Source organism: Salvia hispanica, chromosome 3 (assembly GCF_023119035.1).
Source record: "Salvia hispanica cultivar TCC Black 2014 chromosome 3, UniMelb_Shisp_WGS_1.0, whole genome shotgun sequence".
NCBI lineage: Eukaryota > Viridiplantae > Streptophyta > Magnoliopsida > Lamiales > Lamiaceae > Salvia > Salvia hispanica.
In genome coordinates, this window is record NC_062967.1 from 16,993,788 (window position 1) to 17,021,441 (window position 27,654).

Below are 27,654 nucleotides of genomic sequence, written 5' to 3' on the forward strand. Positions count from 1 at the left end.
TGATGCTCATGGCTATCACATAATTTTGGAATTTAGATATCATGCCCAAAGTAAAGTTGATATCTTTATACAGAAATAGTAAATTTCAGAATTTTAGATACTATGCACAAAATAAAGTTGATATCTTTAGACAGAAATACAAAATTTCAGAATTTTATAATTAAACCCAATTTATCGGACGAAGATGACATGGACACCTTAAAAATAGGGACTAACTCAATATACAGTAAAAGTAATGGGGTCAATTAGAAATTAATTATTTTAATATTGGGATTAAATTGATGAAATTGTAGAAATTGCCGTCCACTAAAGAAACAATTAACGAAAATGCCCATCGCCTAAATCAATCCATTTCCTCCCTAAATCAACTCCACCACGACAACGAACGACGCCGTTCAACCCACTCGGCGCCGCCATCTTCAGCAGGCCATTGAATTGCTTGTTTGCGTAATTGATTGCTTGCCTCAGCCTCTGGTTATCGCGATTACATTTTTGCTCGCCGTCATTGATTTTCACTGGGTTAGTTGATTTTTGACAATTTGTTGGATTCATCTGTCAATTGGTGTTGTTTTTGATCAACCTTGATGCTCGAATTCGAATTCCCCCAAATTTGATTAAGCCCTAGCTGGATGCCGTGTTTAGCTTTGCCGGCTGTATGCGATCTATTTGAGCCTGGGAATTTGATTGGGATGCTTCATTTGACTAATTTTATGATGTTATGCATGTGATCAGGGTTTACTTATGAGAAATTGATTTAGTTGTGGCTTGATGTTGGTCAAGCAATTGGTGCTAATCTTGTTTAATGTTTATGTTATGCTTAAGATTGCACCCCAGCATGTATCTATCAGTTGAAGATTGAGTTTTTATCGTGTTGGGACTTAGGGGCTTCAGGCTTTTCACTTGTGCCACCACCAAGATGCATCACATTTACTGGGATGCTTCCATCGTAACTTTTGTTTGAAGTGATAATTTCCTAGTTGATGTTCTAAATAGTGTGACCCTTGAAACTATGTGAATTAAATGTTGCATAGCAACTTCAGGACTCAAGATTAAGTTTGTGATTTGCTACAAAAGTACAGGAATAGCTCCCTGCATGCAATGGGATTGCATCATGTGTGCATGCTGAACTTTGTTACTCCCTCCGTCCCACAATAGGAGTCACATTTGGTGTGGGCACGAGTTTTAAGAAATGTAAAGAATGGTGAGTTGGAAAAGTTAGTGGAATATGAAGGCCACTTTCTTATATTGGTTTTATAATAGAATGCGAGTGAAGTGAATTAGTGGAATGTGGGACCTACTTACCATTTATGGTAAAAGTGAAGTGTGACTCTTATTGTGGGAAGTGAGTTAGTGGAATGTGGGACCTATTTACCATTTATGGTAAAAGTGAAGTGTGACTCTTATTGTGGGACGGACCGAAATGGCAAAATGTGACTCTAATTGTGGGGCAGAGGGAGTATATAATTTTTGAAATCTCAGTTGATAGCTTGATACCCTTTCTTCCTGAAGTTCTTAACGGTTTCATTTTACAGGAACTCTGGTCAGATTGGATTCTGTCGATCAGTGGAACTTTGACTATTTATAACTGCACGCATCCAACTAGTTAATAATGGTTTCTATATGGAACTCTGACTACGTATATGTTGAGCCAAATAAACTATGAACATGCAAACGCACCATTCTGGGCAGTTCCCAGGGCAGGTACCGAACCAAGCTGGTACCATGTTGCCTGGGCTGCCACAACAAAATGGCAATCCTATGCCCAACCAGATTCAAAATCAGAGTATGATCCGCGGTATTCAGAATACAGATCCTGAATATGTGAAAATACGCAGACATATGCAAGAAAAGATGTAAGAATTTCATTATTTTATCTATTATTGAAATACTTACATGTTTTATGATTGCTACAGGGAACTAGTTTATGCTTTCTCAATGTCAGGTTACATGATTTTGAATTTTTGGAAATATGAAATATGTAAAGCTACTTCTTGGAAATGTGTTTTTAAGAATGCAGTATTTAATTCCAGGTAGTCGATACATTCTATTGATTTTTGACAATAGATGAGCTGTCAGATACATGTTTGCCTTAGACTTATCCAAAACAAGGCATTCTAAAAAATATTAGCCTGATAAACTTCAGCACTTGCTAACTTGTCATGGAAGACAAGCTTCTTGGAAAGATTCCATGTTTCGCATGAATTAAGTGCTATATATCACTTTGTGTACATGCTGCTTTACTTTCCCCCGAGATACTAAGTTAATGCTTTGCTCTTTTGCAGATGGGAATTTCTTATGCAGCGGCGTCAACAGTCTCATGAGGTTTCCCGTAAGAAGATGATCGATTTAGTTAAACGCTTAGAAGAGGCTTTGTTTAAGAGTGCCACGACAACGGTGTGTTGCATGCTATTCTTCTCTAATGACATTATTCTTATACTGCACCATTGTTTCTTGTGAAAAAATGTGTGTAAAAGTGTTTTCAGGTGTATCTAAGTAGAACTAAGATTCATTTTCCTGCATATTGTGTCAGGATGAGTACTTGAACCTAGCAACTTTGGAAAGCCGTCTCCATATTCTGATCAAACGACTGCCTATGAGTAATCACAGCCAGCAGTTCTCTCATACTAATTCGTCTCCTTCTATTGGTACAATGATTCCAACTCCTGGATTGCAACAAAGTGGAAGTTCTAACATAAAGGGGACTCAGTCTGTAGATAGCTCACCTATGGTTAACAGTAACTCCAATGCGGTTGGACCAAACGGTGTCAATTCTGGGAACTACATGATGCATGGAAATGGGTCTTCTAGCCATGTTCGTGGTGGTACTTTTAGTTCATCTGATGGTACTTTTTGTATTCTGATCCATGGCATTAGTCTTGACTTGACCATCCACTTTTATCTCACATGTTATTTCTTTTAGGAGCTCTGTCTGGTGGATATCAACAGTCATCTTCTGCTTTCTCTGTCAATTCTGGGGGAAATAGCATGGTGACATCCATGGGTTCTCAGAGGATGGCCAGTCAAATGATGCCTACTCCTGGATTCAATAACTCCAACACGAGTGAAGTGAATAGCAATGCTAATAACCAGTCGTTCATGAATATGGAGTCATCCAATAATGTTGGTACATTTCAAGCTGGTGAATCTTCTATGCTATCACAGCCTATGCAGCAAAAGCAGCGCAGTATTGGTCAAAACAGTCGTATCCTACATAATATTGGCGGCCACATGGGTGGTGGAATCAGATCTACACTGCAGCAGAAGTCTTATGGATTATCAAATGGGCCCTTAAATGGAGGGCTGGGCATGATGGGTAACAATATGTCCATGATGAATGGTCCTGGAACAACGGAGGGCTACTTATCAGGTACAGTGTATGGAAACTCCAACAAGCCCATGCATCAAAATTTTGACCAACAGCAGCAACCAGCAATGCAGGGTATGGATTTCTCTCTAGTCTCTTCAGATTTCTTATCTCAATTGAGCTCTTAGATTTTGTTCTCACTGCAAGGTATTTTGTGTGATAGGTGATGGATATGGAATTAGTGCTTCTGAGGCCTCAGGGTCAGGAAACTTGTATTCATCAGTTGGATCAATGATAAGTAATCAGAGCTTGAATGGTGTGTCCATCCAGTCAATGCCAACGACAAACTCTCCTATGATGATTAATAGTCAGTCGCATGTACACTCTGTGCAACAACCGACGACAACAGTGTCTCAGCCAATTGATCAATCGGAGAAAATGAATTTTCAGCCTCAGTATTCAATTAGAGAAAATCTTGGGCAACCTCATCAACATCAACAATTACAGCAGCAGTCTCATCAATTTCAGCGCCAGCACCTTGTCCAGAATCAGGTCCAACAAAGGCTAACTCAGAACCAGCTTGCGGTAAAGAATGAACCTTTTACTCAATCTCACCTTTCGACAAATACAGTTTCCGAGGCAAAGCCAGGGCATGGGTCAGAGAAACGTGATGGAAGTATGCAATCACAAGGCTCTGACCCCTTCAGTTTCTCTGATATACACAATCAATTCCAACATAACTCTATGGAAGACCGATCTAGAGGTCAGATGCTGTCCAACCAATCTGGTCCACAGGATATGACTTCGTCACTCAGTCAATCTTCTGATCAGATGCAACAGTTTTTGCTTCCACAACAGATTTCTAACTCAGAAAGTGATTTTGGTGGTCCTCCTGGTGGAGTTCAACCTGATGCAGCCTTGCATGGTCAGTGGTATTCCAATTCTCAAGATGTGTCTCATGTATCTGGAAGACTCTCACAGGACCAAGATGTGCAAGATGAATTCCAGCATAGATTAGTAGGCCAAGATGTAGCTCAACTAAATAATTTATCATCTGAAGAATCAATAATTGGTCAATCGGATGCTTTTCGATCAGCTGAACCTCCCAGCGCGAGCAACGGTACACGCCGATCTAATAACCTTAATCGTGAACGACAGTTCAAGAACCAACAGCGGTGGCTCTTGTTTTTGCGGCATGCTCGTCGATGTCCTGCTCCAGAAGGCAAATGCCAAGAGTCTAACTGCTTGACAGTTCAAAAGTTATTAAAACATATGGAACATTGCAATGTATTTCAGTGTCCGTATCCACGTTGTTGTGCTACTAGAGTTTTACTCAATCATCATAGACGCTGTCGTGATGTAAGCTGTCCTGTCTGTGTTCCTGTGAAGAGTTATGTGCAACAGGCGCAAATGAAGGCACTTGCTCGTGCTGAGATCAATTCTCGGCAGGCTAACTCTGTTAATGGTTCCAGTAAATCATGCGATGCTGCTGAAATTGGTGGAATGTCAATGCCTAAGATGAGCCCTGTGATGCATGAAACTCCCGAAGACATACATCCTTCCATTAAACGCATGAAATTTGAACAAGTCCCGCAGCCTGTAGTCTCTGAAACTGGAACTCCCGCGGCACTGTCTTTTGCAGTAAATGAATCTCCCATTCAGGACGCACAGCATCCTGAACAGTATCATGATCCTCACATTCCTATGGAGCATGAAAGTACTCAAGTAAAAGTGGAAATTCCTGGAAGTCTTGGACAGTTGAGTTCCAAGAACATCGAAATGAAAGGGGATAACTCAGACGATAAGTATGTCCAAAAGACCCCAAAACCTGAAGGGGATACTATTGCCTCGAAAAATCCTGTTGGATATGGTACACATGAGATTGTTAAGAGTGAAAAGGAGATGGGACTACCTAAGATAGAAAATCCACCGTTACCTTCTGAGAGTACATCCAAGTCAGGGAAGCCAAAAATCAAGGGAGTATCATTGACAGAGTTGTTCACTCCTGAGCAAGTCCGGCAGCATATTGCAGGTCTTAGACGTTGGGTTGGCCAGGTCAGTTTAGTACTCTTCTGTCATGTCTACTTTACGAGGCCTATAATTGCATTCTTTTTCTTATTGATAAGATTTCTTCAGACATGCTACATGGATGTTGTGTCCTTTATATGCACCTGATAATCATTTACTTGTGGAAGCATATTTTTTGTTAATTTATGTGGTTGTTCGCTACCCTTACTTTCTTCTTTTGTTTCTGTTTGTATTCAACCTTTTAATATGATTTCAATATTTTGGCATTGGAAAAAAGATTGTACAAATATGTGGTGTCTTTAGCTGTACTTGGTACATTTTGCCTTTACTTCTTATGAAACTCAACGCTTATTCATCACTGTGGTGAAATACGTTTCACCTTTTGTTCATAGAGCAAAGCAAAAGCAGAAAAGAACCAGGCAATGGAGCATTCAATGAGTGAAAATTCTTGCCAGTTGTGCGCAGTTGAGAAGCTTGCCTTTGAACCACCCCCTATATATTGTACACCCTGTGGTGCCCGCGTCAAAAGGAATCATATGTATTATACAGTTGGAGCTGGTGATACTCGTCATTTCTTTTGCATTTCATGCTATAATGAGACCCGTGGGGACACAATAATGGCTGATGGAACTCCTATTCCAAAAGCAAGGATGGAGAAAAAGAAAAATGATGAGGAAACTGAAGAATGGGTATGTCATATCTTCTCGACCACATGTTTTGTTTTGACCATGTCTTAGTAAATTTTCCATGTGTTACTGAAATGTACTATATGCAGTGGGTTCAATGTGACAAGTGTGAGGCTTGGCAGCACCAGATCTGTGCATTATTCAATGGTAAAAGAAATGATGGCGGGCAAGCTGACTATACTTGTCCAAATTGTTATGTGGAAGAAGTTGAAAGAGGAGAACGTGTGCCATTACCACAGAGTGCTGTTCTAGGAGCAAAAGATTTGCCTAGAACAATTTTGAGTGATCACATGGAGCAGCGATTGTTTGCAAAGCTGAAGCAAGAAAGGCAGGATAGAGCAAGGGCTCAAGGAAAAAGTTATGATGAGGTGATCTGATTTTGCTTATGTTTTTTTGCATTTCCGATTCCACTCCTATGGACATGATGAGTTGTTTGTTAATAATGTGTTTATCTCAATATTGAGATTTGTTATAAGTTGGCTGAGATATGTGCATGTGATACACCTAGTTTGAAACCTATAATATTCTCCATTAAGCTTACATGGGTTAACAAATATCTCAAATTTCAAATTATGATGTGAGTTTGAACTTGGAGACAAGTCATTCCAAACCTCCTTTCTGCTCTCTTGAAAACACTACCAATCAGAAGGTGTTATGAGCATGATGAACTGAATATCAATTTCCTTCAGTGGAAAATAAACTATTTGACAAATTGAATCTAAATATAAAAAATAATTTTCCAAGTTTTTCGTGATTCCAGTTAATATGTTATTGTTATTACTTTTCCAGGTCCCAGGAGCAGAATCACTTGTTGTTAGAGTGGTGTCATCAGTGGACAAGAAGTTGGAAGTTAAACCAAGATTTCTTGAAATTTTTCAGGAGGAAAATTATCCAATGGAGTACCCGTATAAGTCTAAGGTGGGATATATACATGTATTTATTGGGAATGATCCAACACAAGAGTTTCAGTACCTTGTTTAGTTCATCTAGTACATTATAACGAATCAAAAATTGGCAGAACATCCAGTTTAAATAATTTATCATTATAAAATATTCACCCAGGCATACAAAAGATTGTCATTTTTAATTGAAGACAACTTTAAAATATGCCCAAACTAAACAAACGGGTTACTAGTATTGCTTTGATTTGATGGAATCCTTATATGCTAACTCAGATTAGTTTGCTATTTTGCATGTAGCAAACGAAGGTAATGTTAACTGGTATTTGATTTATGTGACATCTGTAATTATTAACACTTAAGTTTCTATGTTCCAGGTTATATTATTATTTCAAATGATAGAAGGTGTTGAAGTATGCCTGTTTGGCATGTATGTTCAAGAATTTGGATCAGAGTGTCAACAACCCAATCACCGCCGGGTCTACCTTTCTTACTTGGACTCTGTTAAGTATTTCAGGCCAGATGTCAAGGCAGTGAGTGGAGAGGCTCTTCGAACATATGTGTACCATGAAATTCTGGCAAGCTTCTAGATATTCGTTATTTGCAACCTCTTTTGGCTACAAAGTTGTTGTTTGCATTCAGTTACCAAGTATATTGTCTTCTCTTTTTCAGATTGGATACTTGGATTATTGTAAGAAGCGTGGTTTCACTAGCTGCTATATTTGGGCTTGCCCCCCTTTAAAGGGAGAAGACTACATTTTGTATTGCCATCCAGAAATTCAGAAGACTCCAAAATCTGATAAACTTCGGGAGTGGTAAGTTCGATACTTTTATGGTTATGAGGAGACTGTAGTCTTGGGTTGTCTGCTCATAGCCTAATACACACCCTTGAATCTTATTTTGGGTTTCAGGTATCTGGCCATGTTGAGGAAAGCTGCAAAGGAAAATATTGTTGTCGAACTTACTAATCTGTATGATCATTTCTTTGTCACCACTGCTGAATGTAGAGCAAAGGTAACTGCAGCTAGGTTGCCATACTTCGATGGGGATTATTGGCCTGGTGCTGCAGAGGACATCATATTCCAATTGCAACAAGATGAGGATGGGAGAAAACAGCATAAAAGGGGTCCTTTAAAAAAGACCATTACCAAAAGATCTCTCAAAGCATCTGGCCAAACAGATCTATCTGGCAATGCATCGAAGGATTTGATGTTAATGCATAAAGTAATGTCAACTGCTTTATTTTATCAACAAATGCTATTATTAAATTTTAGCATATAGTATGTCTTTTATGTTATTGTTATTTTTGTTGTTTATGATTAAACAACCTTTTTTTGGCTAACACCTATTGAAGTGTAAGTCTTGCTTGTTTCTTCTAGTTCTTCTTACTAACTTTCTTTCTGCAGCTGGGCGAGACAATACTTACAATGAAGGAAGATTTTATCATGGTTCACTTGCAGCCCTCATGCTCACATTGCTGCATTCTGATGTACTCGGGAAAAAGTTGGGCTTGCAGACAGTGCAAGAATTTTCAGCTTTGTGACAGGTGAGGAATTTTTCGCCTCTGTCCCGCTTTGCCAATTGAGAGATTAAATACTGCTTGCTGTGAATAATACTATAATTTTGTTTTGGAATCATCCACGGTGGAAATCATAATTTTTCAAACTATGGGAGCTAATGGATTTAGGGTACACTAATCATGATGTGAATCCAACCGGTTAAGTGAACATATCTTTTTCACTTCAGGTGCTATGATGTGGAAAGAAAGCGTGACGACAGAGAGAGACACCCTATCAATCAGAAGGACAAGCATTCACTATATCCTGTAAGTCCATTATCATAACATGGGAGTGCGTTTCCTCTTCTGCACGCACTTATCTTACTCTGTTTATTCAAATACTTAACATTTTAACTAAGCAATTCATGGATCGGTAGGTGGAAATCAACGGTGTTCCAGATGATACTAAAGACAAAGATGAGATTCTTGAGAGTGAATTCTTTGACACCAGACAGGCTTTCCTTAGTCTTTGTCAAGGAAACCATTATCAGTATGATACCCTTCGCCGAGCTAAGCATTCGTCGATGATGGTCCTCTATCACCTCCATAATCCGACTGCTCCAGCTTTTGTGACTACATGTAATGTATGTAACCTTGACATTGAAACTGGGCAAGGTTGGCGCTGCGAGACATGCCCCGAATATGATGTATGCAATGCGTGTTACTCGAAGGATGGGGGAGTCAATCATCCTCACGTATTGACAAATCATCCGTCTAATGACCGTGATGCACAGAACAAAGAGGCCCGCCAGATGAGAGTGACACAGGTACTCATGCTAGCAATGATAACAACGTAAATGAGATTCACTACTAGATTGGAAATGGTATAACTAAGTGTTATCTAAATACTATCAAAATTGCTTAAACAGTTGCAACGAAAATCAAGTGAAGTTGCTTCTCTTTTTATGCTGTGGTTGTGTGTTTGGTGCTTTATAGGAAGTAATGTAATCCTTGATGTTTGAACTTGCAGTTGAGAAAAATGCTCGAGCTCTTGGTGCACGCCTCTCAATGCCGTACGCTACACTGCCAATATCCAAACTGTCGCAAGGTGAAGGGGCTCTTCCGACACGGTATGAGCTGCAAGATACGTGCTTCTGGAGGTTGTGTTCTATGCAAGAAAATGTGGTATCTCCTTCAGCTTCACTCACGGGCATGCAAAGAATCAAAATGCAGTGTGCCCCGTTGCAGGTAAACTCATGCCTCACTGTTCTTTCATTTCCACACATCATCATAAAACCCACATTCATACTAACATACTTATGCAGAGACTTGAATGAGCACATGAGAAGGTTGCAGCAGCAGTCCGATTCTCGACGAAGGGCTGCTGTGAATGAAATGATGAGGCAACGGGCCACAGAGGTCGGTGGCAGTTCTTGATGTCCAACAATGTACATATATTGGCAGCATTTCAAATGGGATAAAAGCTCTTCCATAGAGGTAATTTGATGTTGATATAACTATTTTATTCGACTTTAAAAGAAGAAGACGAAATCTGTGTTTCTCACCGCATGACCAGCCTGCGTTCTCCGATGACAACGAAGCTCAATATTTTTTGTTCATAACTTGTCCTGGTAAGGTTGCTAGGAAGTTTGTAAGTTAGGAGAGTTGATAAGTTATTCATTGATTTTGTTGTACTTTCATCTGTTTTGCTATCATCATTTGATGGCCGAGTGTAACATAGCTGTTTTGTTATGTATAAGATTCAAACTTGCAAAGAAACAAGAGAAATTCTCAGTTTTTCACCATTAGTGTATTATATACTAGTATATATGTATATTGATTTCTTCACCATCCTCCATTTGTGATTGCAGATATATTTCATTTTCACTTGTAAGTGTGTGTATGGTTGAGAGAGAGTTGGATTTGTATTGATAATAAGGGGTTAATTATTTATATAAATATTCTAATCACAAACACTTTCTTAGGAATTGCAAAGTGCGCATCACTATCTTACATTAAATTTCGGTTTTTTTCAATCTACACCTATATTTTGAATGAATGATGCTACTTTGGCTAAAGTTTCATTTCTTTCACAACTTAGAATTAAATTTCGATTCCTGAAAAAAGCCGTAGTGTTGGAATTGCTGAAATAATAGTCAACACTGGGGAACATTTTTTAGGCAATTAATCTGTGGAGTGCATTTTCTTCGATATTTTGAGAAAGTGTAAAATATGTAAATTCATCATGTTTTAAGAAATAATCACGTGTAGTAATTTTATTTCGCCCCTTTCAGGATCTTGGATCCGCCACTGAATACGATGACTTTTTTTTTCTACTCAGTTAATTTTCTCCCTTCTATATAATGGAGTATTGTAGAATTTATGCTTATACTTTATCATATAGCCATATTTTTTCAGTTTAGTCCGTTCGCAAAAATTAGTTACTTTTTGTTTGTGATAATATAGTCTACATTAAATTTCAATCTCCAACGTTTTCTCTTTCTCCTATTTATTCACCTTCAACTAATGTCACTCGCAATATGACTGCAACGAGTAGCCATCATGGTCCGCCGTGCGCTCGCGGCAACCCAAATTAATTTTTTACTTTTCAATTCAAAAAATTAATTAAATTTATAATATACTATTTTAAATATTCTCTTTTTTTTTCTATGGGTCAGTCAATGTATGATGACAAGCTGAAAACCTCAATCTTATACTCTCTATTTTCCTCTATAATTTTCTGATGCATCTGCTGACGCATAATCTTCCCTAGTCGCATTCAACTAGTACCCAACTTCTCATCAATGTGATGGTTCTTAAGACGTACAAGTCGTCGATTCTCAAGGACACGCCAATGATGTCTGAAATCCAGCGACAATTCATGATACACTGTTTTGACTGCTCGAGGGAAAAAAAGAAGAGAATTTAGATGATGTGTTTTTAATAAATGACGCCCTAAAATTCGAACACTCACCGGTGAGTGTTTGAATTTCGGTTACCATTTTTTCCTTATCTCATCTTATTCGACAATCTAAATTTTCATAAAAATTCATTCGAATCAAATTGAATAATCTGAAAATCTGAATCCCAAAATTTGAAATCCGAACTTTGAAAACCGGTTGCAACTAAAAATACCCAAAATTGAATAAAAATATTCTAAAACCAAAAATTCAAAAACTCCAAATATTAGTATATACTATTACTATATGCATTCATTCTCACCTCTGTTACGTGACATATTCTAGCTTAGTCTCTTGTATACGATACTAAATATATGTGGTATGTGGACTATATTGAGCAATGAGACAAGCCTGCTACTTTTCTCTACTATTCTATACTTTTCCACATGCCTCTTATATTTTATTGTTCTACTCTAAACTCATTTTTCCTTGATCTTAAATAAAATTACATATCAACCAACCAATTCAAATGGTCAGACACAATCTTCCTAAAAGTCAAAAGACCATAACATCCATTACAATCTCCAACAAAAATGCCAAATCATCCAATATACCAATAGAAAGAAAGTTTCATGATCGTTGCGGTTGAAACTAGAATGATAACGTGGATGCTCAATGCTATTCCACAAATCTACAATTGTTATTTTTCTTTTGATTATTAATTTTATATTAAAATCCGAGTAATCATTACCAAGAATCTGAATGAATGGAAATTCATACACCCCTCATTCTAAATAGTAAATACTCGCTGGTTGAATAATTACTATATTAATTAATATATTATCTATATATGACATAGTGGTAGAAACATATAAAATTGGACAGATCCGACGCAATTTACGCTGATTTCGGCAATTTCTTCTCTCTCATCACTACAACTTGTCGACAAAGGATAAGATTTTTATTGCATTCTTGTGAAACAATGGCGTCTTGTGACACCCAAATCTTTGTACACCAAAGTGGATTCCCTTTTGTAGTCTTGCAAGTTCACATGCACTAGCCTTACTTTTTTTTGTTTAGGTAATTTTATTGGCTCTGCCTCACATATATATTCCATCAAAATTAATAATACACACATTTGAATTTGACCAATCACGGGTTCAACAGCTTCACAAAATGTTAAAATTTTGCAGCTGCAAAGCTTCAATTTTTTGGGGCCACTTCTGCCTGTTTCATGTCAAGATTACTGTCACTCCTCAATCATGCCTTAACCATATTATCAATTTATCATGTACTACATGCAATGTAATTAAGAAGAATTTTAGTGGAAACTCATAATTTTGATATGATATCTCAAAAAAAGTAAACATCTTGTGGTTTTGTAGAATATCTAAGACAGCACATAGTTTTGGCCTCCATTTTGCCTATAAAAGAATTGGTTTGCATTTGCAACACATCCATACCTACCCTCACAATCATGGGCAACCTCAATCTCTCCCAAACTCTAATTCTTCTTCTCAACTTGGGGTTTTTGCACCTCTCCCTAGCATGCCCATATTGTCCAAACCCAAGCCCCAAACACCCACCAAAGATCAAGCCACCGCCGCCTTGCCCGCCCGGGTCGCCACCCCATGGGCCCCCCTACAAGCCACCCCACACCCCCAAGCCACCCTCTAATAATCACCACACCCCTCATGTGCCTAAGCCACCCATCCACCACCCTCCTAACCACCCGAACCCATCACCACACGTGCCTAAACCGCCCGTTGTCCGCCCCCCAGTCAACCCTAAACCGCCCGTTGTCCACCCCCCGGTCAACCCTAAACCGCCCGTTGTCTATCCCCCGGTAAACCCTAAACCGCCCGTTGTCTATCCACCGGTAAACCCTAAACCGCCCGTTGTCTATCCCCCGGTTAACCCTAAACCGCCCGTTGTCTATCCACCGGTTAACCCTAAACCGCCCGTTGTCTATCCCCCGGTTAACCCTAAACCGCCCGTTGTCTATCCCCCGGTTAACCCTAAACCGCCCGTTGTCGACCCTCCGGTCAGCCCGGCCCCACCGACGCCATGTCCGCCGCCTCCACCGGCCGTGTCGCCGCCACAAACGTGCCCGACGCTGAAGCTAGACGCGTGTGTGGACGTGCTAGGCGGATTGATCCACATAGGGATCGGAAGCGGGGCGAAGGAGGCGTGCTGCCCGGTTCTCGGGGGGCTGCTGGACGTAGACGCGGCGCTGTGCCTCTGCACCACCATTAAAGCGAAGCTTCTCAACATCAACATCATCATTCCTATAGCTCTTCAGCTCCTCCTCGAATGCGGCAAGACTCCACCTTCTGGCTTCCAGTGCTCTGCTTGAACAATCTATCCAAAATTATTTGTGTTAGGGTTTATCGTTTCCTTTCTTTTTTTTTTTTTTTTTGGAATTTGCGTTGTAATTTTCTGATTCGAAACGAATGTTGGTACTACTATTCGTAACATGGATTTATCTTTTTCGCTTTTTTTTTTTTTTTTACTACTTGAGATTTAATTGATGCAAATTAATGCACAAATTATTAGTAACAATATCGTACAGGCATGAATTATTGAAGCCTACTTGATTATTGACTGTGCACAAAAAAGGTTCACGGATAATATTTAATCATTTTAGAAATTTATGGGCCATCGTCAACCTTTATGGCAGTGTTAAATCATGTATTTTGGCTTTTTCCCGATTTTCGCCGATGCCTTTATTTCTATATTATTCACGTGCCTCATTTAGTCATTTGTCATTTCCATAGTTTTTTTATTTTATCAAGTGTCACTTCCCTAGTGTACATGACAATTTACACAAGGAATTCGTTTTCAACGTACAACAGGACCAAAAGAGGGAGTGGGCTTTGTTATATCTAAACTATATTATCAGAATAACTTTGGATAGTTATCATCTAAAATACATTATCAAAATTTTCTAATATATGTCACCTAAATGTAGGGATGTCAATATAGCCCGCAACCCGTGGGCTGGCCTGAATAACCCGCTAAATTTATAGGGTTAGGGTCGAAAATTTCTAGCCCGATAAAAATAAAACCCGATAAGCCCGCACCCGATTAACCCGCAACCCGTTAGGGCCAGACCCGAAAACCCGATGGGCTGGCCCGATAACCCGGTAAAATTTATATTTTTCAATTTTTTACTCCTAATTCGACATGTCGTTGATTAATTTTATGACATAGATAACTAAAAAAAGATAACTTTCAATTTTATGGTAAATATATAAATTATATATTGAATTTTTATTAATATAATAACTGTTAAATAAATTAATCTCACTAAAAGAATATTTAAATTTTTAACATGTATTAAAATTTCACGAAATATCACAAATAATAGTATTTTATGATTGATTTTAAGCATATATATCAAATTTATCATAATTAAATATTTTATATTTTATAAATATAACTAATTTTCATCATGATTTATTGGATTGTTCGAGCCTTAACCTTATCGGTAGCAACCCGATTAACCCGCCGGGCTAGCCTGAAACCCGAGCTTTTAGGGTTAGGGCCGAACTTTTACAACACGAAAGAAATTACAACCCGGCAAGCCCGCACCCGATTGACCCGCAACCCGAGTAGGGTTGGCCCGAAACCCGATGGGCCGGCCCGATTGACATCCCTACCTAAATGCATGATAGTACGGACTTGATATATTGGTTCATTTTTAAAAAAAGTGATGAGGGCCGAGAAATGAATTTGGATTTTGGGGATTAGGCCCAAAAACATTCTGAGATTATAACTAAAATATGTTGAGTAGAATTCTGAGCCCATCAGCCCAATAGGGATTTATAGAGTACTCCTACTACCTTTGTTTTCAGTCCAATTAAAAATTCAATTTGTTGAGTGGAATTTTGAATTGTCTTAAAATAATTATCTAGTTGTGTTTATGTTAAATTATTAGTTTGATCAAATCGCACGAGGTACCTTGTTCGATGAATTCGATTTAAATGGATAGTGGACGGCCGGCTGATCATATCGAATCTTGTAAATCAGCACAACAACTAAATCAACATACGTTTAAAACTCAACGCATGTTAAAAAAATAACTCAAAAAAAATATCTTAAGAATTGGATACATTAAAAAACTCAATCAACATATATTGGAAACACATGAAACTCAATCAACATATATTACAAACTCAATCATCATTTATCACACGTTGAAATCAATATATAGCTAAATATGTACAAATGAAAATACTAGCTGGAAAACAATAAAACGATGATTTCGACCCTTAAATGATCTCCCCAGCCCGTTTTGCAACCACCATGTGAATTTAAAGTCCTTCTGAGATGATTTTCTGATTTCGGTGTTTTTAGCTAATTTTTTTTTATACAGATTCATTGCGATAGTGCATATACTGATTTTTTATACTCCCTCTGTCTCTAAAAGGTATGAATATTTGATTTGGCATGGATTTCAATATATAATTAATAAAGTAAGAGGAAGAGATAAGAGGAAGTGTAAGTAGTGTTAGTGGAGAATGAACTACATAGCATTAATAATGAAGTGTAGTGGTATAAGTTGTAAATAAAATGATGTGTGGGGTAATCTATTGTTTAAGTATTCTAATATTAGTTCATATTTTTCAAGGACTTAGAGTATCCACAATAGCACCACCGCGGCGATGGGAAGACAACTGAGGACCCAGCTGCGTCGGGTGGGAGGGCGGCAACAGCCTATTGTGAGCCGCGAGACCGCCGCGGTGGTCAATTTCGGTCATCCTTTTTTACAATTTCGGTCATCCTTTTTCGGTCATCCTTTTTTACAATTTCGGTCTATAAAAATACCTCTTTCCAATTCATTTTTTTCATTCCATTCAAATCTAAAATCTCGAATTTTTCTAGTCCAATTAAAATATACCAACAATTGATAAAATGATGTGAGGCGTGACTGAGCCGTGGTTGTGGCGTGACTGGACGTGGTTGGACAAGTTTTATGTGGCTGATGCATGGCTGTGATGACTAGACGGACAAGCTTTTTTTGTGGCTATGGCGCGGTTGTTCCACTGTTGTGGACACCCTTAGGAAGTAGTAGTACTCCCTCCGTCCCGGCTAAGATGACACATTGTTTAGCCGGCACGGGATTTTATGAGTTATTGGTTAAAGTGTTTAATTGGAGAGAGAAGGTGAGTGTAAGTATTAAAGTAGAGAGATAAATAAAGATGAATATTTTAATAGGAGCGAGAAAAAGTGGTTGGGTGTATTAATTGGAGAGAGAAAGTTACCAAAAAAGGAAATGTGTCATCTTAGTTGGGACAAACTAAAAAGGAAAACGTGTCATCTTAAGCGAGACGGAGGGAGTAATATACTATATACCGATTTTGTTCGTACAAATTCAGATTTTTGTATTTTTCTTATTAAAAATATTCCAGCCAAATAGTATATATAATTATGATGCAATAGGAGATTAGTTTGTAAAATGAATAAGTGGAAGTGAGGCCAAGAAAAGTAGAAATAAAATGGCTACTGTTATGGATTATATTCCCTTTCCGAATAGAGTTTGTTAAGATAGTTTTAGGGATACATAAAGTTAGTCTTCAAATTGATTCTTATAGCTTATATATATATATATATATATATATATATATATATATATATATGTATTCCCGCCTTGTAATTCATCAATATTTCCAGTTAAAGAAACACTCTACCTAGCTTTCTTATTTTACCGCAATGGTCATCGAAAATAAACGCTTTAGAAAATCAATAATATAGTGAAAAGGATGGAGATATAAAATATAATTAATATCCCAATAAAAAAATAAGTAATACTATGTGAGTAGTAGGTTAAATTATTTAAGACAGAGTGGGAGGGCCAGACAGAGTGCAGTTGGTTAAAGAGAAAAAAGCAAAGGAGAGATCAGATGGAGGTGGTGTTGATCCCATGGCCACTGATGGGGCACGTGCAAATCGTGGAGTTTGCGAAACTCATCATCCACCGTCAAAACCTTCTTCCTCTTCCTCCCGGTATGCATATTACTATTTCACTCACATCTTTTTTACTTACAAAATAAACTTTAATTTCTTCTTTGTTCATTTGATTTCTAGTCTTCGTTTATCAGAAATGCATCCAATACTTACCTCTCTTTATTTTATTTGCGTTACCTGGTTAAAGAGAAAAAAGCAAAGGAGAGATCAGATGGAGGTGGTGTTGATCCCATGGCCACTGATGGGGCACGTGCAAATCGTGGAGTTTGCGAAACTCATCATCCACCGTCAAAACCTTCTTCCTCTTCCTCCCGGTATGCATATTACTATTTCACTCACATCTTTTTTACTTACAAAATAAACTTTAATTTCTTCTTTGTTCATTTGATTTCTAGTCTTCGTTTATCAGAAATGCATCCAATACTTACCTCTCTTTATTTTATTTGCGTTACCTTGATTCATTTTTGAGATCTACGACCTTCATTATTATACTATGGTTTGATGGTGAAGTTTTAAATATTAGATGTCAATGATTTCTCTTCCACAGTCTACTATGGCGGATGTACTTTTCCAGTAGAATCGGCTAAAAGTTAGTTTCATTTATCAAATTTAAAAATAGTTTAAAAAAGCAATCTTCTTCGTCCGTCCGTGAATAGGAGTTTGATTTTTTTATTTTAGTCTGTGCACGAATAGAAGTTTCGGTTCATTTTTACTATATAAATGGTAATAAAGTCTCACATTCTACTAACTCATTTCACTCACATTTGATTTAAACCTAATATATACAAATGAGACTCACATTCTACTAATTTTATCCGATCTACATGTTTTAGCATTTTTTAAAACCTGTATTAAGAAGAATTGGGACTCATATTACCGAACGAAGGGAGTACTTAAAAAAACTATTTTGATTTAAATAACCGTAATTCACAACCAAGAACTTTTTGTGGTTGTGAAATACTATGTACTATCATAATTAATGGGCTTAGTTGTTTTAAGTTATACGCAAAATATAGTCAATTCTTAATGATTGCGAGTTATAGAAAAAATGGGGTCAATTTACGTCCAATAAGTGTTGTCCTTCGTTATAAGGAAGATTGACATATTTCTTGAGCAGCACGGGAATTTAGGCAATTTTATTTTGTGTATTAAACGAAAAGAGAGTAAAGTAGGAGAGAGTGAATAAGATACGGATAAAAGTGTTTCATTTTTAGTAATGGATCATCTTGATTGAGACAAACCAAAAATGAAAGTGAGTCATATTCGTTAAGACGGGGGGAGTACGGCCTTGTAAAAGTTATTACTCTATGCGTTCCACAAGAATATGTGTATTTGGTTAGATATGGATTTTTATGCACATTGATAAAGTAAGAAAAAAGCAGGAAAAAAAAATAATTAAAGTATTGTTAGTAGAGAATGAGTCTCAACTCATTAAAGAGAAAAGAGTTTCTAAAATTAAAAAGAGGGAACATCTTTTTTAGTCCACGAATTTTGCCAAAGTATCATTTTAGGTCCGTGAACTTTGAAAATATCATTTCAGGTCCATCAACTATGGGTTAATATCATTTGAAGTACTTTTTTACTATTTCCAAGTTTTTCTGGATGAAAATACCCTCGATACCTTAAAGGGTATATATTTTTAATAAACTTTTATAAATATCTTTACAATATATTTTTGATGAATTTTCTAAATATAATTTGACCTTCAATATTATCACTTAATTATGTGATATGCAAGTAAAAGTGCTTCTTCAATTTTTTATACTCCCTCCGTCCCGGAGTATTAGACTCACTTCTTTTGGGCACATGATTTAAGGAAGTGATATTTAAATAGTTAAAGTAGAGAGAGTAAAGTATGAGAGAGGGAAAAAGTAGGGGAGAGAAGAGAGAAAAAAGTAGGTGGAGAATAAAATAAGATAGATGCTTTTTGTTAAAAAAGGAAATGAGTCTAATATGTTGGGACATCCCAAAAAGGAAAGTTGGTCTAATACCTTGGGACGGATGGAGTATTAAATTTTTTAAAAATTGAATAAAGAACTTTTCTTTAATAATAAAGAAATTGAATAATGATATTTTCTTGCATGTTACAAAACTAAGTGATAATATTGAAGGTCAAATTATATTTAGAAAATTTATCAAAAATATATAGTAAAGATATTTATAAATAATATGAGTATAGGATAAGTTTATTAAAAATATATATCCTTTAAGGTATCAAGGGTATATTTTTCCAGAAAAACTTGGAAATAGTATAAAAGTACTTTAAATGATATTAACTCATAGTTGATGGACCTGAAATGATATTTTCAAAGTTTACGGGCCTAAAATGATACTTTGGTAAAGTTCGTGGACCTAAAAAGATGTTCCCTCAATTAAAAAATGCACTCCCTCACCATAAGCGTGACGCTTCAATTATGCACTCATTTTGAAAAATTAATAATATAATAGTTATAGTGGAGAGAATGTAAAGTAAGAGAGAATAATGTAGATAAAGTCTTTTTCTACATTATTCTCTCTACTTTGACTATTTTATAAGTATAATTCTTTTAAAACGAGTAAAAAAAAATTGTCTCGTTTATAGTGAGATAGAGAGAGTACTATTCTGAGACGGACTAAAGAAAGTACATGCTTCTTGTAAAACGAAATAAGTGTTATATAGTATGAGTAACAATTAAAAAAGATATGCTAGATACTTTAAATCGGTATCATCCATAGAACCAAACTTATTTTTAATACTACTCGTTTAGCATTATTTAATTTATTTTATTCATTTTGTTTGATTTTAATACATTACTAAAATTTTCATTTTATCAACATCTAATTTATTCATTTTCTCTATAACTTCATATAAATGAATAAAATGACAATTTGAGAAATGATTTTCATATTGTCGTATTTTTGTCTTGTTACGTGTGGAAAAGAAATAAACAACGGTTAACATGCATTAAATGAGTGTGATGCTAACGGACAGTGTATTCTTATAATTTGCAACTAGTAACTTTTACAAATAACTAAAAAATGGTGAAATTTGAAATTAAAAGATTAGGCATTAAAATTGGATTTGGAATCATGCAGGTAAAACTCTCTCAGTCACCGTTCTCCTCATGAAGCTCCCTGACTACATCGACTCTGTCAGCAGCTCCTACGCCGACTTACTCTCCTCCTCCTCCACATCATCCGTGCACCTCAACTTCGTCCACCTCTCGGCAACCGAGCCGACGCCCGAGTGGAGCGCCAGAACTCGGGGGTACTTCGTCCACAGCCTCGTGGTGAGCCAGCAGCCCAACGTGGCCGAATTCCTCCGCTCCCGCCGCCCCAACGTCGCCGCCATGGTGGTCGACATGCTCTGCACTTCCATGATCGGCGTCGCGGCCGAGCTCGCCATCCCCGCCTACATCTTCTTCACTTCTCCCGCCAGTTTCCTCGGCGCCATGCTCCACTTCCAGACCCTCCACGACGAACGAAACGACGACGTCTGCGCGCTCCAGGACTCGGGATCCGAGCTGGATATCCCGAGCTTCGGCCTCCCTCTGCCTCCTAGCGTCCTGTCTCAGGTGCTGGTGGTTAGGAGCCAGTGGGAGGATAGGTTCCTTCAATATGCTCGTGATTATAGGAAGGCTAGAGGGATCATTGTCAACACTTTTGCTGAGCTCGAGCCTCATGCGCTGGGATCGTTCGTCATGGGTTCGGCATATGGCGCTGCACCGGTCCCACCGGTGTACTCCGTTGGCCCGATTTTGAACTGTGGCCCTTCTCATAAAAGCTCCCCTGAGGTTCTCAAGTGGCTGGATGAGCAGCATTCTGGTTCAGTGGTATTGATCTGTTTTGGGAGCCAGGGGAGTTTGAGCGAGGTTCAAATACGTGAGCTGGCAATCGGGCTCGAGCAGAGCGGCCAGCGTTTCCTCTGGTCGCTCCGGCGCCAGGCACCGAGCAGCCAGAAGGCGAGCTTCCCGGGAGAGTACGAGAGCTACAGAGAAGTCCTGCCGGAGGGGTTCCTGGACAGAACTAGTGGAGTGGGTAAGGTTGTGGGGTGGATACCACAGCTGGAGGTGTTATCCCATCCAGCTGTGGGCGGGTTCGTGTCGCACTGTGGGTGGAATTCTGTGCTCGAGAGCCTCTGGTGTGGCGTGCCCGTGGCGACATGGCCTTTGCACTCGGAGCAACAGATGAACGCATTCCAGCTGGTGAGGGAGTTGGGGCTGGCGGTGGAGATCACGCTGAGCTACTTGGAGAGGAGCGGGGACGGGTCAGTGGTGGCCGCGGCAGAGGTGGAGAGAGGGATAAGGGAGGTGATGGAGAGTGGGAGTAGGGTGAAGGAAAGAGTGAGAGAGATGAAAGAGAAGAGTAGAATGACTGTGGTTGAAGGTGGATCTTCGTATGCTTCTTTCAAGAGGCTAATTGATGATATGATGAGCAATGCTTCGACCTCATGAATTCATCAGTCATTTTCGTGACAAATTGAGAGACTATTGATTTGTATTAAATAAATGTAACACTAAAACATGACACAACTTTTGAGTTGGAAATTGTAGTTACGAATGCAACATATTTTGCTGTGTTTTTGTTGAAAAGGATATCTAGCAAAGATCAAAAGAGGTTGAAATTAAAGCTTTGCAAATGAACATAAACACCAAATACAAACTAAGTTTCATAAGCATATACAGTTTCCTTTCCAACCTTACCAGTATAAAACTATATGATTCGCCAGAGGCTGAGTTCTAGACGAAAGAATGGCTTTAAAGAACGAAAAACAAAACGAACAAAATACAGCAACAAGAAAAAAAAAAATCCTAGAATAGTTTATACAAGTTGATTAGTATGCAGGTTGTACCTTGCTGCATCAACCAACAGTTTAACTTACACATCATTTGGCTTAGGTTTTGTCATCACATTTGAGATCACTTTCGTAGTATTCCTCCTCGTCGTTGAGGTCTCCACCGTCATAGTAATACTCATCACCATCTCCATAGACATCATCCTCCTCTGCACTGCTGGTCTCATACTCCAATGCCGGCTGTCCCCTTAAACTCTCTTGAATACGATCTCTAATGGCTGTCCCCTGAGAAGAAGAAGTTCAGAAGATTAAAAATTGGAGCATGTATCCAAATCCATAACAGTATTGCTTACCATTTTATGGCAACGTTCCTCAAACATCTCAAGAAACCCAGCAACCCATCGATCAGCATTTTCGACCCACACATTGGGATTCACGCCGGCTGTTTTCGCTGCAGTTTGTATCTGAAAGAAGATGTTAAAATGAAAACATGCAACAACAAACGTCAGGCATAATCCAACTATTCCATCTGTAACCTTTTCTCCCACTTTTTCTTGTTGTTCCTTGACAACCTCTTGCAACTTTTTCAGTCTCATATTCACCCTCAGTCGCTTTTCCTGCCAATGTGAAAAGAACGATATCATAAAAAACGCAAGCCCCACTAAAAACTAATACCACTGATCCCTTTGGCACGTAAAAACGCAAGCCTCACTGAAAACTAATACCACTGATCCCTTTGGCACGTAACCAGATAGACGAATCGAGGTACATTAAATCAATTGATGACATCAAAACAAGAGCAAGAGTATTGCCTTAACGTAGCTGACATTAAGGTCCTTCCTTGAATACCCACGGTCTAAATTGCGCATCACATATTGGTTATAATCCTTCACTATCCTCATAATGACATCTGAAGTTGAAATTCCATCAGTCCTTTTAGTCTCCTTGAATCGTCCAACAGCTTTCACCTGGCATTAGAGATAAGTAAAAGATGATTAGTAGGCTTCCGAAGTGCAAAAAAGACATCAGAAATAACATCTACAAAACCAGAAGGACAATATGCGAACAAAAGCAATGCTTACAAATTCATAAACATCATTTCCAGCTCCGCTAGTATCTGCATAACTGAAAAAAAGAGGTTACATCATCCTAGGGGAGTAAATGCACGGTTACTGGAAGTTCAAACACATTTTCAACTATACTTGCACTAGTTCACAACAACAACAACAACACCAGCTATTAGGTGTGTCAAAGCCACTAAATTTCGCTTCAATGTTGAAAAGTTTACGGACATTCACCCAAAAGATTATTTGGAAGCATAGCAGGGGATATATGCTTAACATGATCACTAAGGTTAAGAAGTCTAATGTTTGTAGCCATTAGTATTAGTTTTTATGAACTTCCACTGATCGAATCTCATATCCATTGAAAATCCCTGGCACATTAATATCAGACCTCAAAAGACACTATCACTACTGTATCAAATTGCTACAGCGTCGACAAATAAATCTAACAAATGTCACAAGTCAAAGAACCATATATAGTCTATAGTTTTAGAAACTTTTAGTAACTGTGTCAAATTCCTGTCCTGAAAAGGATGTTTCTAGATGAGAAAGGCTTACGGAAGAGAATCATGAGCCACGTAATCGATACGGTGCTTGTCAAGAAACTCTTGATTAATTACCCACGGAGCATCAGGGATAACCTCATCCACCCACCTGCCATTGTCATATAGAAAAGCTTAACATGTTAAATTACGGAATATCTTGTGCAACCAAGCATTTAGACATAGGCATACTAAGTATCCAGATGACATGGGATCGGAAACAATGAAAACATAAATCATAAACAATTCTCTTCCAGAAGGAACTTGATCCTGATGGCATATCCAGAATAGATGCATATAAGTACATTAATAATTCATGTATAGAATAATGGAACCACAATCTAGAGACTAGCCAGATTAGGATTAATAATGCTTCATCTAGTTTATCACCAAGAAATACATAATGAAAATAAACATGAAGTGCAAGGAAGTTGGAAACAAACTTGCAATGACGAAGGGATTCATATCGCTCAGCGTCATTCATAACAGTCTTTCCCTTGTACTTATGCGTAGTGGCATCATTGCAGCATCCAACCAGCAAATACGTATTGGGAAACCTGCGGAGAAAGGTATCACCACCCGACTAATAATTGATTGAGAGAAAGCGTTTAAGCATCATCTCCTGATGGCTTAACATCAAATTGATCAAACATTATAAATTCATCTCAAAATAATACTCCAAAGCAAACGGAAGTAAAAAGCTGAAATATAATGCTTCAATTCTCCCCTTCAACAACACAAATCGAGCAGCCAAAATTTCATGCAATTGCCGAAAGTAATCGAAATTGGAAACAATCATCACAAAAAGCTGAAATATAACGTTTCAGATTCTCCCCTTCAATAACAAAAATGGAGAGAGAAAAAAATTCAATCACCAGCCGAAAGTAATCGAAATTGGAAACAATCATCAAAAAAAATTCACAATCAATGACACGACCTCCGCATTGCAATCGCGCTAGCAGCCACGATCACAGTCGAAAGCGGATTTCTCAGCAATTAAACGAAATTAGATGATCGCAAACTGAATCAATGAGAGCGAGAATAACAACAGCGCAAAAAAGGGGGAAAAAACGCACGAGAGCTTCGCTTGTTCGAGGGAACGAGCGTGGCCGAAGTGGAAGAGATCGTAGATTCCATCGGCGTAGACGCGTACGGGGCGATCAAGCGGAGGCCCGTCGTTTTTCGGCTTCTCCTCTGCTTTTCCGGTAACTTTATCTCCCATCGCAACCGTTTTTTTTTTTTGTTTTTTTTAATCTAAATCTACCTGTGATTATCACTTTAGCATTTTAATTTTTTCGATATCATTCCGATATTACCGCTTCATGCCTCATACGCTCGCTTAATATTAGTCGCAAATTAAAGAGAATGAAAATCTTAGTAGTAAATTCCTTAATTTTAAAAAATTAATATATTACCTTTTGTTTTTTACTTAAATACATGTAATTTCTAGGTTCAGTGATTTTATTTTATTAAATCAAAAACCGTATATACCACATTTAATTATGAAGAAAATAACTAACTAGAGTATATTTGGATAACATGTGTTCTACGACCATCTCAAGTGCAACTAATTAAAATTTTTGAATAAATAAGTAATATTAGAATTTTAAACATATAAATTAATTCAAGTAATAGTAAAGTATTTGAAATAGGGATATTGGTCTCTAAAATCATGAACTTTGCTCAAATTTTAGTATTTCCCATGAACTTTAAAATTGGTCTAAAAAATCACAAACTTTACATTTTGTTTGTTATTTCCCATGGCAGCCTAAATAAGAAATCTTCGGCAAAAATCTTATTATACCTGGCAATCGTGAAATGTTTATAACATTTTAGATTACTTTTTAAATTCGTGACAAGTAGGATAAAAGACTAGAAAATCACGTTGATTTAGTAGTGCTAAGTAGGTTAAAAAATGCACGGTAGTTGGTTGGATATGGTGATTGAGCCGCCATGGGAAATAACAAACAAAATATAAAGTTTGTGATTTTATAGGCCAATTTTAAAATTCATGGAAAATACCAAAATTTGAGTAAAGTTTATGATTTTAGAGACCAATATCCCTTTGAAATATACTATCGTCGTCTATGAAAGATTATCATTTTTTTTATTTTGGACAGGCCACCAATATCACCATTTATCAATTTGTAGTAAATATTTTATTTTTAATAAGGTAGATTTTATTTCATAATAGCAACACTCCATCATTTTTTAAATATTCTTTTATCTATCTTATTTCATCAATGTTACATTAAATTATTTTTTAAATATTCTTTTATCTATCTTATTTCATCAATGTTACATTAAAAGTTGTGGCCTTCACAACTAAGACGATTTTTTATAGACGGAGGTAGAATGATATTTAGCACTAATAAATTAAAGGGATGTCGCACTTAATATCATGTAACTTTAAAAAAGTTGGAATTTTTCTAAGAACTTTGAAATTGACAAATAATATCACGAACTTTACCCCGAGTTTGTTATTTCCCATCAAAAAAAAAGTTCTAGCTATATTAATAGATTGAAGAACAATTTTGAAGGATGTGTGCTTCAAGAAAAACTATCCTCAAAGATTGAAAAACTTGAAGTTCTCAAAGTTGTTGTTGAGAAATTACAAAAAAAAAATCATGATATTATTTGCCGGAATTTTTTCTTTGGTGGAAAATAACAAACGGAGTAAAGTTCATGATATTATTTGTCAATTTCAAAGTTCGTGGGAAAAACCCAACTTTTTTTAAAGTTCCATGATATTAGGTGCAAATGTACCTAAATTAAAATATGCCTACTTGACCCGATATGAGTTAAAATATTACTACTATAATAAATAAGAATTTGAAATTATAAATATCATAGCTAGGCGACCGGTTATTATTCTACAAAATTAGAGTGTGAAATGGAGTCAATAGTCAAGCTGGAAAAAATTGCCGGTTCATATCAATTACTACTTACAAAAAAGTAACACATGGTTTGGAAGAAAGCAAATTATTGTGTCAAATTACGCAAAACGCATATGAAACATATGAATTCGGATCAAATATTTTTGAAATTTTTTAATCTCGAAAGATCTTAGTAAAAATGTAATCCCTCTTATTCAATTCAACAAAAAAAGAAAAACAAAGTGGCCAAAAATAGGCAGCATTATTTGTATGAGAAAAGAATTTACAAAACCCAGAAAAGAAAAGTCAGGTGATCAAAGCATGTAGCTCTCATTTGGGGACGACGACTCCGCCGGAGCGCTACCGCCTCCGCCGTGTCCATGCACGTCGGCTACGCGCTGCTGCTGCATATGGATCGGATATTGGACATGAGATTGAGCTCCTCTCCCTTGATCACCATACAAATTGGACGGCTGCGTGAAATCGAACATCCCGGCGGCGCTGGCGAGGTGGCCGGGCGCGGCGGCGGGGCTGCCGGTGAATTGCTGCACCATGGCGCGGAAGTTGGTGGTGTCGGTGTTGAGTAGGGTGGTGGGAGTTCGCCGTGAGGCCCTCGAGCGCCGCCGGATTGGTCTCGCTCCGCGGCCTTCGTTGGCGGCCGGAGTGGTGGTGGTGGTTGGAGGGGGGTTTATTTGATTTTCATTGGTGAAATTGAGTTGCATCCAATCGTGAGGATATGACATTTTAGTTACCTTATTTTTGATGTTAGATAAATGAGGAAGATTGAATAGTTGATTGTGGGGTGGTTAGGAGTATTTATTGAGGATTACGATTGTTCCATTTCTCTCTTACATAGTTATATTTTGTTGTTTTAATATATACTTATAATGTTGCTACTATGATGTTAGGTATACGTAACAAGAATTTTTATGCAAGTTAGAATTTTGAAAAGCTAAAACTCTAAAACTGATCTATTTTTAAGAATGTTACACATTAAGTGGGCTATACCTCCGGGTTCTAGACAATATATTTTTATTCATATAAATGATTTTCATTACATTTTTACCTAATTAATGAGTTAAATATAGACTTAAACATATTGTCCGAATCAGA

The 27,654-nt window shown here is 37.6% G+C and overlaps 5 protein-coding genes across 8 annotated transcripts; 3 read left to right on the forward strand and 2 right to left on the reverse strand.

Annotated features, from left to right (window-relative positions):
- The first annotated feature begins 328 nt into the window (after positions 1 to 328).
- LOC125211902 (histone acetyltransferase HAC1-like) lies at positions 329 to 10,273 on the forward strand. 3 transcript variants are annotated; one of them, XM_048111862.1, is made up of 17 exons: positions 329 to 519; positions 1,533 to 1,853; positions 2,283 to 2,394; positions 2,531 to 2,843; positions 2,921 to 3,439; positions 3,528 to 5,359; positions 5,725 to 6,021; positions 6,108 to 6,386; positions 6,808 to 6,936; positions 7,295 to 7,495; positions 7,590 to 7,732; positions 7,829 to 8,141; positions 8,324 to 8,463; positions 8,664 to 8,742; positions 8,853 to 9,242; positions 9,446 to 9,663; positions 9,741 to 10,273. In XM_048111862.1, exons 2-17 carry the CDS (start codon positions 1,660 to 1,662, stop codon positions 9,850 to 9,852), a joined length of 5,271 nt encoding a protein of 1,756 aa, XP_047967819.1. In that variant the 5' UTR covers positions 329 to 519; positions 1,533 to 1,659; the 3' UTR covers positions 9,853 to 10,273. The 3 variants fall into 3 exon arrangements, with proteins under 3 accessions (XP_047967819.1, XP_047967820.1, XP_047967821.1); XM_048111863.1 differs by having other exon boundaries at positions 2,531 to 2,822; XM_048111864.1 differs by having other exon boundaries at positions 2,531 to 2,819.
- Positions 10,274 to 12,762: 2,489 nt separating this feature from the next.
- On the forward strand, positions 12,763 to 13,813 carry LOC125212520 (36.4 kDa proline-rich protein-like). Its single transcript, XM_048112718.1, has one exon. It carries the CDS (start codon positions 12,793 to 12,795, stop codon positions 13,669 to 13,671), a length of 879 nt encoding a protein of 292 aa, XP_047968675.1. The 5' UTR covers positions 12,763 to 12,792; the 3' UTR covers positions 13,672 to 13,813.
- A 3,282-nt stretch (positions 13,814 to 17,095) lies between these two features.
- Positions 17,096 to 21,831, forward strand: LOC125214650 (anthocyanidin 3-O-glucosyltransferase 2-like). 2 transcript variants are annotated; one of them, XM_048115767.1, is made up of 3 exons: positions 17,122 to 17,190; positions 17,466 to 17,599; positions 20,361 to 21,831. In XM_048115767.1, the coding sequence occupies exons 2-3, from the start codon at positions 17,497 to 17,499 to the stop codon at positions 21,716 to 21,718; spliced, it is 1,461 nt and encodes a 486-aa protein (XP_047971724.1). In that variant the 5' UTR covers positions 17,122 to 17,190; positions 17,466 to 17,496; the 3' UTR covers positions 21,719 to 21,831. The 2 variants fall into 2 exon arrangements, with proteins under 2 accessions (XP_047971725.1, XP_047971724.1); XM_048115768.1 differs by lacking the exon at positions 17,466 to 17,599 and having other exon boundaries at positions 17,096 to 17,324.
- Positions 21,832 to 21,909: 78 nt separating this feature from the next.
- LOC125214651 (choline-phosphate cytidylyltransferase 1-like) lies at positions 21,910 to 24,959 on the reverse strand. The gene is made up of 8 exons (XM_048115769.1): positions 24,742 to 24,959; positions 24,109 to 24,222; positions 23,682 to 23,777; positions 23,142 to 23,184; positions 22,872 to 23,027; positions 22,596 to 22,676; positions 22,413 to 22,523; positions 21,910 to 22,344 (listed from the first exon to the last, which is right to left on the reverse strand). The coding sequence occupies exons 1-8, from the start codon at positions 24,885 to 24,887 to the stop codon at positions 22,159 to 22,161; spliced, it is 933 nt and encodes a 310-aa protein (XP_047971726.1). The 5' UTR covers positions 24,888 to 24,959; the 3' UTR covers positions 21,910 to 22,158.
- A 1,772-nt stretch (positions 24,960 to 26,731) lies between these two features.
- Positions 26,732 to 27,365, reverse strand: LOC125217077 (VQ motif-containing protein 22-like). The gene has a single exon (XM_048118900.1). The coding sequence runs from the start codon at positions 27,282 to 27,284 to the stop codon at positions 26,856 to 26,858; it is 429 nt and encodes a 142-aa protein (XP_047974857.1). The 5' UTR covers positions 27,285 to 27,365; the 3' UTR covers positions 26,732 to 26,855.
- Between the last annotated feature and the right edge of the window lie 289 nt (positions 27,366 to 27,654).

Bases quoted from the DNA above. Each gene is read 5' to 3' on its own strand.
- LOC125214651 (XM_048115769.1), bottom strand. From the start codon at position 24,887: ATGGGAGATAAAGTTACCGGAAAAGCAGAGGAGAAGCCGAAAAACGAC. The intron at 22,677-22,871 runs GCAATACTCTTG...TCACATTGGCAG, and splicing joins TTAATGTCAGCTACGTTAAG to GAAAAGCGACTGAGGGTGAA. The intron at 22,524-22,595 runs GTTACAGATGGA...ATCTTCTTTCAG, and splicing joins AAGAAAAAGTGGGAGAAAAG to ATACAAACTGCAGCGAAAAC.
- LOC125214650 (XM_048115768.1), top strand. From the start codon at position 17,222: ATGGAGGTGGTGTTGATCCCATGGCCACTGATGGGGCACGTGCAAATC. The intron at 17,325-20,360 runs GTATGCATATTA...GGAATCATGCAG, and splicing joins CCTTCTTCCTCTTCCTCCCG to GTAAAACTCTCTCAGTCACC.
- LOC125211902 (XM_048111862.1), top strand. From the start codon at position 1,660: ATGAACATGCAAACGCACCATTCTGGGCAGTTCCCAGGGCAGGTACCG. The intron at 8,464-8,663 runs GTGAGGAATTTT...TTTTCACTTCAG, and splicing joins AATTTTCAGCTTTGTGACAG to GTGCTATGATGTGGAAAGAA. The intron at 8,743-8,852 runs GTAAGTCCATTA...ATGGATCGGTAG, and splicing joins ACAAGCATTCACTATATCCT to GTGGAAATCAACGGTGTTCC.
- LOC125217077 (XM_048118900.1), bottom strand. From the start codon at position 27,284: ATGTCATATCCTCACGATTGGATGCAACTCAATTTCACCAATGAAAAT.
- LOC125212520 (XM_048112718.1), top strand. From the start codon at position 12,793: ATGGGCAACCTCAATCTCTCCCAAACTCTAATTCTTCTTCTCAACTTG.